Here is a 12,499-nt window from a genome sequence, read left to right on the forward strand (position 1 = left end):
GAAAAGCCACAAGGCACCCACAGCTGGAAGGTTCCGTCCCCTCTCCCTGGACCGGCAGCCGTGAGGCCGGGGCTGAGTGAGTGGGGCCGGCCGGCCAGCCGGGGAGGGAGCGCCTGTGCAGGTTTGCGAGGGATGCAAACGTCATGGCCTGGAAGCCGCGAGTCCTTGCTGCCCCTGCTCTGGGGGGCCTCAGCCTACGTGCGCCCCCTCCCCACTCTTAACACGGAGTTGTGGCTGGTCAGAAGCAGTCGGGATGGGGTCCCACGGGGCATCCTGGTCCCGTTTTCTGCCCCTCCTCTGGGGGCCCGGCTGCTCCCCCAGTACATGCCCTGCCGGGGAGCGTGTCCCTGTTGCCGCTCACCAGTGTGGGCGCCCCTGGGGGGTTGTCCTGACCCTGCTATGTGACACGGCGGCTCTCAGCACCTCTGGTCTCCAGCGTGGACCTGGACTGGAAGCGGGGTCTTGGCAGGCGTCCCTAAGGGAAAGACCTTGGGGTCGGACCATCTTGGAGCAGGGACAGCGACCTCGTGAGAGACAAGGACGACGCCAGACACAGAGGAGGAGCCGCCAGAGGCAGAGACCACAGTGACGCAGCCACAAGCAAGGACGCCCGGAGCCACGCGGAGCCGGGGGGAGGGGGGGGCAGGAAGGACCCTGCCCTAATGCAGCATCTGGGAATTGAGGGGTGGGGGCTCCGGCTCACAGCGCCCCCGCCCCCACCCAGGGTAACCGGGGTGGGGGCTCCGGCTCACAGCGCCCCCGCCCCCTCCCAGGGTAACCGGGGTGGGGGCTCCGGCTCACAGCGCCCCCGCCCCCTCCCAGGGTAACCGGGGTGGGGGCTCCGGCTCACAGCGCCCCCGCCCCCTCCCAGGGTAACCGGGGTGGGGGCTCCGGCTCACAGCGCCCCCGCCCCCTCCCAGGGTAACAGGGGTGGGGGCTCCGGCTCACAGCACCCCGCCCCCACCCAGGGTAACCGGGGTGGGGGCTCAGCTCACAGCGCCCCCGCCCCCTCCCAGGGTAACCGGGGTGGGGGCTCCGGCTCACAGCGCCCCCGCCCCCTCCCAGGGTAACCGGGGTGGGGCTCCGGCTCACAGCACCCCCGCCCCCTCCCAGGGTAACTGGGGTGGGGCTCCGGCTCACAGCGCCCCCGCCCCCTCCCAGGGTAACCGGGGTGGGGGCTCCAGCTCACAGCGCCCCCGCCCCCTCCCAGGGTAACCGGGGTGGGGGCTCAGCTCACAGCGCCCCCGCCCCCTCCCAGGGTAACTGGGGTGGGGCTCCGGCTCACAGCGCCCCTGCCCCCTCCCAGGGTAACCGGGGTGGGGGCTCCGGCTCACAGCGCCCCCGCCCCCTCCCAGGGTAACTGGGGTGGGGCTCCGGCTCACAGCGCCCCTGCCCCCTCCCAGGGTAACCGGGGTGGGGGCTCCGGCTCACAGCGCCCCCGCCCCCACCGAGGGTAACCGGGGTGGGGCTCAGCTCACAGCGCCCCCGCCCCCTCCCAGGGTAACCGGGGTGGGGGCTCAGCTCACAGCGCCCCCGCCCCCTCCCAGGGTAACCGGGGTGGGGCTCCGGCTCACAGCGCCCCCGCCCCCTCCCAGGGTAACCGGGGTGGGGCTCAGCTCACAGCGCCCCCGCCCCCTCCCAGGGTAACCGGGGTGGGGCTCCGGCTCACAGCACCCCCGCCCCCTCCCAGGGTAACCGGGGTGGGGCTCAGCTCACAGCGCCCCCGCCCCCTCCCAGGGTAACCGGGGTGGGGGCTCCGGCTCACAGCGCCCCCGCCCCCTCCCAGGGTAACCGGGGTGGGGGCTCCGGCTCACAGCGCCCCCGCCCCCTCCCAGGGTAACCGGGGTGGGGGCTCCGGCTCACAGCGCCCCCGCCCCCTCCCAGGGTAACCGGGGTGGGGGCTCCGGCTCACAGCGCCCCCGCCCCCTCCCAGGGTAACCGGGGTGGGGCTCAGCTCACAGCGCCCCCGCCCCCTCCCAGGGTAACCGGGGTGGGGCTCCGGCTCACAGCACCCCCGCCCCCTCCCAGGGTAACCGGGGTGGGGCTCAGCTCACAGCGCCCCCGCCCCCTCCCAGGGTAACCGGGGTGGGGGCTCCGGCTCACAGCGCCCCCGCCCCCTCCCAGGGTAACCGGGGTGGGGGCTCCGGCTCACAGCGCCCCCGCCCCCTCCCAGGGTAACTGGGGTGGGGGCTCAGCTCACAGCGCCCCCGCCCCCTCCCAGGGTAACCGGGGTGGGGCTCAGCTCACAGCGCCCCCGCCCCCTCCCAGGGTTGCCCACTCATGGAGCCCTGCACTCACTCAACTCTGGACCAGGCCGGTGCACGGAGCTCAATCCTCAGGGGTCAAAAGTTGGAGGTCCCCACAGATGACAGGTACAGAGTGGCTGGCATCCCTGCGGGGCCCCCCCAAGGCCCTAGCTCCCAGGACCAGCCCCGAACCGACGTCAGTGGCGACCGACTGCATTTAAGCCGGGGTCCTGAGAACACCCTGCCCCGGTCCAAACGGCACTTTTTTTTTTTTTTTAAGATTATTTATTTATTTGAAAGTCAGAGTTATACAGAGAGAGAGAGAGAGGTCTTCCATCTGCTGGTTCACTCCCCAGATGGCCGCAACAGCCGGAGCTGCGCTGATCCGAAGCCAGGAGCCAGGAGCTTCCTCTGGGTCTCCCACGTGGGTGCAGGGGCCCAAGGACCTGGGCCATTTTCCTCTGCTCTCCCAGGCCACAGCAGGGAGCTGGATGGGAAGAGGAGCAGCCGGGACTCAATTCCAGCGGCCACATGGGAGGCCGGCACTGCACACGGCGCCGGCCCCGACACTGCACTTCCCCAGCGCCTAGGCCTGGGGCCAGCGTGAGCCGTCGCCCCACCGCTGCCTCACCACAGCGTCACGAAGGAAGAGCACCAGCTTTGTGATTGTGTGTGGTGTTGACGGAAGGATCAGAGAGGGTTGTGGACCCCACAGGCGAGGCTACAAACTGTGCACCCTACAACAAGCGCACGCCGGGGCCAGCCCGCGGTGCAAGCTGGATAACCACGGCTTCTGATGCTGGAAACCCGTGTGACGCCGGTTCAAGCCCCGGCCGCTCCGCTTCCAGCCCAGCTCCCTGCTGATGCACCTGGGAAGGCAGTGAGGACGGCTGAGCGTCGGCCCCGGCACCCACGGGGGAGACCGGATGAGCTCCTGGCTCCTGGCCTCAGCCTGGCACAGCCCTGGCAGTTGTGGGCATCTGGGGAGTGAGCCAGTGGATGGAAGACCTTCCTCCCTCCCTCCCTCTCTCTCTGCATTTCAAATAAACAGGTATACTTTATTTGTTTTTTTAAAAAATCTGTTTATGATTTGAAAGAGTTACAGAGAAGCAGAGGCGGGGGGGGGGGGGAGAATCTTCCATCTGCTGGTTCACCCCCCGGATGGCTGCAATGGCCAGAGCTGAGCTGATCCGAAGCCAGGAGCCAGGAGCTCCTGCAGGGGCCCAAGCCCTCGGGCCATCGTCCACTGCTCTCCCAGGTGCATTAGCAGGGAGCTGGTTCGGAAGAGGAGCAGTCGGGACTGGAGCCGGTGCCCACATGGGAGCCGGCACTGCAGGCGGCGGCTTTACCTGCCACACCGCAGCACCGCCCCCAAACATACTTTAAAAAAAGGACTCGGTGTCTCTGGACTCCAGCCCAACGTGGAGATGCAGTTTTTTCATCACCACTTCTAGGAGACCCCGAAGGGCATCGTCTCGCCTGTTTCTGTGCGGAGACACACGGAGCTGTGACTTCCACTTCCCGTGGAGTTTCCACATTTCCCCCCAGACATCCTGCGTGGAAAGGCCGCGGCCCCTGCCCGCGTGGTCCTGGAACAGAGCCAGTGCTGCTGCCTTGTCCTAGGCCAGTGTGCCACACCTGGGGTCCTGAGACACCCCCACGCCATGCCCGGGTCTGCACCTGGCTTGTGAGGGAGGGCGGGGCCTGCCCTCCTGCTGGGGGCGGAGCCGCAGTGTCCAGTGTCCGGAGCCTTGGACGACGGGTGCAAAGGGGGCGTGTGCAGCCGCCGGGGAGCGGTGGCCGGTGGAGGATGTACTCATGTGACCCCAGGCGGCCCGTCTGGGGCTCTGCACCTCCTGCCTCGGCAGGAGCGGCGTTGGCACCCTGTTTCCCCTGTTATTAAAGCAGAGTTAGCTGGGTGCCGTCTGCCACGCCAGAGCCAGGGCCCACCTCTGGGGGAGGCAGGGTCTGCAGCTCCACCCGCTGCCCCCCAGGCTACCCCGGGGAAGACTACAGACTCCCGTAGCCTGGGCACCACCCAGGCCTCTGCGTGCCCGCCGTGACCGCCACTCCCGACCGGCTCTGCGTATCCGGCGGCAGGGAAGGGAGCTGGGGCGTCAGGGCCGGCGCCGGCCCCTCAGCTGGGCCGCACCCCGCCCAGCCCACCGCCTCCCCAACGCCCTTCTTGTCCCCATGGGAGTCCCTGGGGTGGAAGAGACAGGATCTGTGGTGTCCTGCCAGGCCAGCCTGAGGCTGGAGGGGGGCGGGGGCAGTGCGGGGGGTGGTGGTGGGGCAGGAGTGGCAGTGGGGGGGCCTGGCTGGGCGCCCACGTTGGGCTTTGGAAGCCGTCCAGCCTCACAGGCAGCACCGGCTCAGGGAGCGCAGGCCTGGGCCCCTCTGGCTCCGCTGGGCCCCACCCAGCTGCTGCACCCCCACGGCTCCACCTCCCACAGGTGGGCCGATCTGCCGTGGTCCAGGGGCCCGGTGGCCCCTCCGGCTGCCCCCACCACCCCGCCCCGACTGCCAAGTCCCTGCTCACCCCTCCTGGTTGGGGCTGGGGTCTGACGAGGGCGGTGCCCCTCGTACTCTGGATGCAGCCGGCGGCTCTCCCAGGTCCTCACACGCTGGTGGTCACCGCGGCTTCCCCGCGGCAGGTGCGTCTCCACCACAAGCCAGTCTCCAGCTGCCTCTGCACACGCACGCGCTCGGCACAGAATGTCCCCTGCACACACGGGCACGTGTACAGCCTCACAATGCACATGCATGCGCACACACGTGCAGGTATGCTCACGTGTGCACGACTCAACACAGGTGTGTGCACATGGGTGCGCACGGGCAGACACACGCACCAGGTGTGAGGGCCAGAGCCCTGCTGGAGACCCAGCCAAGCTCCCACGGAGACCCCACTGCCCCTAACCCCACTGCGCCGCCGTAGCCTGGAGACCGGGGGACCCTGAGCCTCTGCCAGCTCCCGCCAACAGTGACCTCGTCTCCTCCCAAGCACGGGGCCCGGGAGCTCTAATCCTCTTAGTGCCGCCACAGGCGCAGCCTGACAAGTCCTGGGCCAGGTGCCCTGGGTGTCGGGACATCCAAGGCTCACAAACACCCAGCAGCCACACCGGGGGCTCAGAGGGTCACCCCCAGGGCTCTCATGGCACCTGGGGTCCCCACGTCAGGAGGTGGCCGGGCCAGCCTCAGCTGCCACCTGTGTGGCCACCACTGCAGTGACCAGAGGCCCCCACTTGCTTGGGGTGGCATCCGTCATGCTGACCCCAAAGCTGCAGAAATGGCTCTGCTGGGGCCAAGGCTCAGGCTCCAAGGCTCCTGGTAGCACAGGGGCCTCATCCAAGTGGCCTTGAGCTCGCGCAGTCACCGGCTGGCAGAATCCCGGCAAAGCCAGGCAGCCCCAGGAGCACCTGTATGTACCCCCAGACTCCCAGGAGCACCTGTATGTACCCCCAGACTCCCAGGAGCACCTGTATGTACCCCCAGACTCCCAGGAGCACCTGTATGTACCCCCAGACTCCCAGTGGCACCTGTGTGCACCCCAGACTCCCAGTGGCACCTGTGTGTACCCCAGACTCCCAGGAGCACCTGTGTGTACCCCCAGACTTCCAGGAGCACCTGTGTGTACCCCCAGACTTCCAGGAGCACCTGTATGTACCCCCAGACTCCAGGAGCACCTGTATGTACCCCAGACTTCCAGGAGCACCTGTGTGCACCCCAGACTCCAGGGGCACCTTGTATACCCCAGACTCCCAGAGGCACCTTGTGTACCCCAGATCCTCTCCAGGAGCACCCTGTGCACCCCAGACTCCCAGAGGCACCTGTGTGTACCCCAGGCTCCCAGGAGCACCTGTGTGCACTGCACCCACACACACTGGGCTCTGGGGGCCCTCGGCCCTTCTGAACACGCCCTGAGCCCCGGCTCGTGCTGGGGTTCACGCTCCCGCAGGCACCCCACGAGGGCCCCGAGTCCCGGCGTCCGCACAGTCTGTCCTGACCTTTCCAGCCGAGGCTGAGGGTGCTGGGCCAGGTGCCTGCTCTGCAAACATGTGGATCTGGTGATGACGCAAGGGGCAGGGGGCCAGGGACGACTCTGGCTCTGGGCCGCCGCCCTGCACAGTATATATGCGGGCGGCCGTGGCCTCGCTCCGTCCCGGGGAAGCAGCCGACCGTGGAGATGCAGCTCCTGCCCCTCAGCCTCTTCCTAAGCCTGGCCTGGGCCCTGCAGGACCAGAGCCAGGTGCCCGTGCAGCCCGGCTTCCGGCCTGAGCAGGTGGCACCCCCAGGGGCTCCCAGAGGGGGGGCGGGGAGGGCAGTCCACGTCCCCAGAGGACCCTGCCACACCCCCAGTGCCCGGGGCACTCCCACGCCAACACCCACGACACTGCCCCGGGAGACGGCACGCCCCATTTCACACAAACATACTAAGGGTCCAGACCCCTGGGCCACTGAGGCCTGGACCCTCGTCCCTCAGCCTCTAGCCACCTGGGACCCCCACAGCCACCCTGGCTCCGAGGGCTGAGAGCCCAGAGTCCCAACGAGGGGGACCGGAGCCTCTGCCACGTCCACTCCCTGCTTGGGCAGCTGCCCGCCTGGGGGAGGGGCCGCTGCTCAGAGCAGGGCTGCAGACCAGGTGGGGTGTGCGCCCCGCCCCGCCCCGCGGCCACGCCCCGGGCTCCGGGAGGGCTGCCCCTCGCCCGCGGTTAGCAGGAGGCCTGCGGCCTGCAGGTGGAGGGGCACTGGCACACCATCAAGCTCGCCGCCACCAACCGCACGGCCATAGAAGAAGGTGGCTCCTACCGGTGCTACATGTCCAGCATCAGACTCCTGGAGAATGGCGACCTGAAGGTCACCTACTTCCACAGGTGAGGCCTGGCCCCTGCCCGGGGCGGCTGCCCGGCCTCCAGCCCAGCCCAGCCGCACACACACTGCCCCCGCACGCCTCCAAGGGCAGCGCCCATGGCCCCGCCGCCCCGGCCCGGCCCCTCACTTCCCCTCTGCCCTCCCAGACAGGATGGCAGGTGCGTGGAGGACTTCTACATCGCGGAGAAGACGGACAGCCCAGGCCGCTACACCTTCCAGTGTGAGTGCGCCGACCGGAGCTTCCCCCCGGTGGCTGCTGGCTGTGGCTGCGGGCTGTGGCTGCTGGCTGTGGCTGTGGGCGGTCCCAGAAGGGGCGGGCAGGAAGGCAGAGACAGCTCAGACCTGGCAGCCACGCTCTCTGAAATCCAAACTCCAGAGCAGGGCCCCCCCCCCCAACCGTGGGGGCCCCCAGCTGGGCCCCTGCCCTGCCTGAGCTGGGGTGGGGAGCCTCCTTGCCCCGCCCAGGGTCTGGGGGTCCTGCAGCTCCCAGGGTCTGAAACCAGCTGGGAAGTGGCAGGACAGGGCGGGGGGGGGGTGCTCCTCACCCCCAGGCTCCACCCACAGCTGGCCCTGAGCTCTGGCAGGCACCAAGACACCCGCTGTCCCCTCCTGACCCAGGAAGGGGCGTAGCGCCCCGCACAGAGCGTGGTCCGGATCCGGCAGGGATCTGGCGCCCTGGGCCGGGCGGGAGGGGGACCCGGGGCTGAGCCGGGGGAGGCGCCGGGCTGTGGCTCCCAAGCGGTGTCACGGGCTCTTCCCCACGTTCCGTCCTAGACAAAGGCAAGAATTACCTCACATTCGTGGCCACGTCTGACGACTTCGTCATCATGGACTGGAGAACCTCAGTGACAGCGGCCAGCTCATCGTGGCCGAACTCCACAGTGGGTGTCGCCCCCCCAGCACGGTGCAGGGAGGGAGGGGGTGGCAGGGGCTCAGTCTCTCCCCGGCCCGGGATGCCCCACGGGCCCCAGGCTGCCCCGGCCTCACCCGTGACCATCCTGGGGGCTGCTGCAGGTCGGGCGCCCTGGGCAGGGAGGCGGGGCAGGAGGCATACAGGAAGTTCACGAAGAGCAGGGGCCTCAGCCAGGACATCGAGGACCTCTCTGTGGACCGTAAGCTGGGGAGCCCCGGTGCTGGGCGGCTGGGCAGGATGGGGGGCCGTCGGGGTCCTGTGGAGCTGGGCTGGGCGGCTGTGGCCGTGGGCAGGGGGCAGGGGGCAAGGGCAGGCCAGGCTCCCATGGTGACCAGGGCCTCCTCTGTGACAGCATCCCGATGCAGCTCCTCTGACCCATAGGTGAGTGGCTGCCGGCTGCCTCCGTGCCCGCTGCACCCCGGGTCCCCGGCGGGATGCCGAGCAGCCGTGCGGGCCCGGGGCACCCCTGCTCTGCCCCGATGAGGGGGCGGGGGCTCTTGTGCAGGGGCTGCTCTCCTGGGAGCCCTGGCCCAGGACCCCGGGAAGGGCCCCGGCTTCCTCCCACCCCTTCTGCATTCCTGCAGCACACGTGGCCTCGCCCAGCTCCAGCCCTGGGGTGCCCCCCTGGACAGGCTGCCCCCCACACCTGTATCCTGGCCTCCCCCAGGGGAGCAGCAGGGGTGAGGAGCACGAACCCCGTCACTCCCGCCTCTCCAGAGCCGGGGACGGGGGGAGCCAGGTCCTTCCATGCCTCCCCCGGAGTTGAGGCTGCAGGGACTCAGCCCTTGGCCACCGGTGTCAGGGCTCTGGGTGCACGGACGAAGCCGGATGGGGGCAGACCGAGGGAACGCCCCCAGGAGCCCTGCCCGGGAGCCGAGTGCTCCTGGCACCCAGGGCTGTCGAGCTGGGCTGGAGACTGGCAACCGGGCCTGTGGCTTCCCCAGGTCCTGCTCGCTGCCACCCAGAGCCCGCACTGCCGAGCCTCCACCTCTGCATCTCTTGCCCCGCGCCCACCCCACCCCTGCATTAAACCGATTCTGTATCCACCTGTGGCCATCTTGTCTGCACCGGGGTGGGGGGCTTGTGGGTCAGGGGAGGGGCCTCGGGAGGGCAGGAGGGACAGGGCGAGAGGAGAGCCCGTGTGTCCTCATCCAGAAGAGGAACCTCGGCCGACTGGGACTGGGGGCCTGGGGAGACCCCACCCAGAGCAGAAATCCTGGGCTCTGCAGGGGCCACCAGAGCCCGCCCACCTCTGCCCTGCCCAGGCTGCCCCGCCCACCTCTGCCCCACCCAGGCTGCCCCGCCCACCTCTGCCCTACCCAGGCTGCCCCGCTCACCTCTGCCTGGCCCAGGCTGCCCTGTCCAGGCTGCCCTGTCCAGCAGGTGCACGCGGCTGCCAGCAGCAGGCGGAGCAGGCAGGGGCAGCCTGCGCCCAGAGCTGAGCCAGCGCAGGGGTGCGGCCTCCCTGGGGCCCCGGGGACAGTCTTGGGGTGCAGAGTGCTCTGTTGGCCACCTGTCCCCTCACCAAAGCTGGGGCAGAGCCCGGCTCGGCCTGCGGGGCCGCGTCTACCATGGGCTCACGCCACGGGGTGGCCTCGGTCCCCCGACTCCCGGTTGGAGTCACGGTGTCGCGGTCAGCAGGGTGAGGCAAGCCTTCCCTCCCCGCCCAGCCACTGAGCTCCCAGGACACAGAGCAGCTGCCCAGGGCCCATGAGCAGGTGGCAGGCCCCGGGAGGCCCCAGGCTGGTGTGAGACATGTCGGGATAGAGGGGAGGCGGCACCCGGCTCCCCCGCTGTCACCCTCGAACCTCGTCACACCGGGGCCCATGGAGCCGCCTCCCCTGCCCCCGGCTCCTCCCCCAGGGCGGCCGCCCCCATCCTGGGCCAGGCATGCAAGGTGGCCCCACTGCTCGGTCCTCCACACCACACACGGGCGGCCGCAGGGGCTGCTGGGACAGCGGGGCAGGCCAGGACCGCTGGCCGCTGGGGGCCCCTCACAGAGGAGGGGTGGCTGGGAGGGGCCTGCCTTGGTGCCTGGAGTCATGGGCTGGGGAGAGCCCTGGCCCTGCTGCTGGCCCTTGGCCTGGGCAGCCGGGGTAGCCGGGCAGAGGGCGGGAGTCACGGGGCCCAGTCCGGGACGCGGGATGAGGCGCCCCTAGCAGCCCACGGTGCGGCCCAGCTGACCCCGCCAGGGCTCCGGGGCTGAGCTGCGCCGGGGCCCGGCTGCTCTCCCACGGCTGGCAGGGGGCATGGCTGACCCCCGAGCCCCTCCACCCTCTCCTGGGCCATCACGCTCCGTGTAGGGGCACTGGGGGGCAGGGAGCAGGAGGGGGTCCCAGGGGGCATGGCTGACCCCCGAGCCCCTCCACCCTCTCCTGGGCCATCACGCTCCGTGTAGGGGCACTGGGGGGGCAGGGAGCAGGAGGGGGTCCCAGGGGGCATGGCTGACCCCCGAGCCCCTCCACCCTCTCCTGGGCCATCACGCTCCGTGTAGGGGTACTGGGGGGGCAGGGAGCAGGAGGGGGTCCCAGGGGATGGCAGGTGCGGGAAAGGCCACCTCTGGGTGACACAAGGGGCTGGCCCTGGGGAGGGGGGCAGGCCAGCCTCCCCCTGCCCTGGAGGGGCGTGGCTCACCTGGCAGCGGGCGGCCAGCCAGCCAGACCCCACACTCACAGGCACACACACACACGCACACCCACACATGCACACACACACAGCGGGACGCAGTGCAGCCCATGACCCTCCCTGACCCCACTCAGCTGCACCCCCCACACACAGGTCAGGGCCCCCTGAGGGCTGACCCTGGGCAGGCCCGGCCCCCCCGCCATCACCATGGACCCCCTGAGGGCTGACCCTGGGCTGGCCCGGCCCCCCGGTCACCATGGAACCCCTGAGGGCTGACCCTGGGCTGGCCCGGCCCCCCGGTCACCATGGACCCCCTGTGGGCTGACCCTGGGCTGGCCCGGCCCCCCGGTCACCATGGACCCCCTGTGGGCTGACCCTGGGCTGGCCCGGCCCCCCGGTCACCATGGACCCCCTGTGGGCTGACCCTGGGCTGGCCCGGTCCCCGGTCACCATGGACCCCCTGTGGGCTGACCCTGGGCTGGCCCGGTCCCCGGTCACCATGGACCCCCTGTGGGCTGACCCTGGGCTGGCCCGGTCCCCTGGTCACCATGGACCCCCCTGAGGGCTGACCCTGGGCTGGCCCGGCCCCCCGGTCACCATGGACCCCCTGTGGGCTGACCCTGGGCTGGCCCGGTCCCCGGTCACCATGGACCCCCTGTGGGCTGACCCTGGGCTGGCCCGGTCCCCGGTCACCATGGACCCCCTGTGGGCTGACCCTGGGCTGGCCCGGCCCCCCGGTCACCATGGACCCCCTGTGGGCTGACCCTGGGCTGGCCCGGCCCCCTGGTCACCATGGACCCCCTGTGGGCTGACCCTGGGCTGGCCCGGTCCCCGGTCACCATGGACCCCCTGAGGGCTGACCCTGGGCTGGCCCGGCCCCCTGGTCACCATGGACCCCCTGTGGGCTGACCCTGGGCTGGCCCGGCCCCCTGGTCACCATGGACCCCCTGTGGGCTGACCCTGGGCTGGCCCAGCCCCCCCGCCATCACCATGGACCCCCTGTGGGCTGACCCTGGGCTGGCCCGGCCCCCTGGTCACCATGGACCCCCTGTGGGCTGACCCTGGGCTGGCCCGGCCCCCTGGTCACCATGGGCCCCCTGTGGGCTGACCCTGGGCTGGCCCGGTCCCCGGTCACCATGGACCCCCTGTGGGCTGACCCTGGGCTGGCCCGGCCCTCCGGTCACCATGGACCCCCTGTGGGCTGACCCTGGGCTGGCCCGGTCCCCGGTCACCATGGACCCCCTGAGGGCTGACCCTGGGCTGGCCCGGCCCCCTGGTCACCATGGGCCCCCTGTGGGCTGACCCTGGGCTGGCCCGGTCCCCGGTCACCATGGACCCCCTGTGGGCTGACCCTGGGGTGGCCCGGCCCTCCGGTCACCATGGACCCCCTGTGGGCTGACCCTGGGCTGGCCCGGTCCCCGGTCACCATGGACCCCCTGTGGGCTGACCCTGGGCTGGCCCGGCCCCCTGGTCACCATGGGCACTAGGTCAGCAAGTCTTTTGCAAACACAGAGGGAGGCCGTGGCTCTGCCCAGGAGGCCACCCGCCCTCTGCTGTCCCGGCGTGTGGGCGCGGCCAGAGATGCCGTGGCGGGGGTGGGGCTTGCCACGCTCGGGGTCCCCACACCCAGAAACGCGTGCCCTGGCGGGGAGGGCGTCTTTATTTTTCCCTTTACAGGTGGCACCATGCTTCTGCGAGCATCCCTCCCCCTACTCCCCACCCGCGGGAGAGAGCAGCCAGTGCCGAGAGCTCTGGCACAGCCGTGCAGACCACAGCGGCCCTGGGGCGCCGCCGGCCTGCCCCTGGCCTGGGGTGGGGGGCTCTGCAGGGGTGTCTCCGGCCACCC

At 70.6% G+C, this 12,499-nt stretch overlaps 1 protein-coding gene across 2 annotated transcripts; it reads left to right on the top strand.

Annotated features, from left to right (window-relative positions):
* Positions 1-6,412: 6,412 nt before the first annotated feature.
* On the top strand, positions 6,413-9,060 carry LOC133771121 (epididymal-specific lipocalin-9). Of its 2 annotated transcripts, none has more exons than XM_062206847.1 (7): positions 6,413-6,525; positions 6,981-7,117; positions 7,262-7,335; positions 7,890-7,996; positions 8,130-8,227; positions 8,381-8,409; positions 8,973-9,060. In XM_062206847.1, exons 1-6 carry the CDS (start codon positions 6,430-6,432, stop codon positions 8,400-8,402), a joined length of 534 nt encoding a protein of 177 aa, XP_062062831.1. In that variant the 5' UTR covers positions 6,413-6,429; the 3' UTR covers positions 8,403-8,409; positions 8,973-9,060. The 2 variants fall into 2 exon arrangements, with proteins under 2 accessions (XP_062062831.1, XP_062062832.1); XM_062206848.1 differs by having other exon boundaries at positions 8,613-9,057.
* The last annotated feature ends 3,439 nt before the right edge of the window (positions 9,061-12,499 follow it).

This window comes from Lepus europaeus, chromosome 12 (genome assembly GCF_033115175.1).
Source record: "Lepus europaeus isolate LE1 chromosome 12, mLepTim1.pri, whole genome shotgun sequence".
Lineage (NCBI taxonomy): Eukaryota > Metazoa > Chordata > Mammalia > Lagomorpha > Leporidae > Lepus > Lepus europaeus.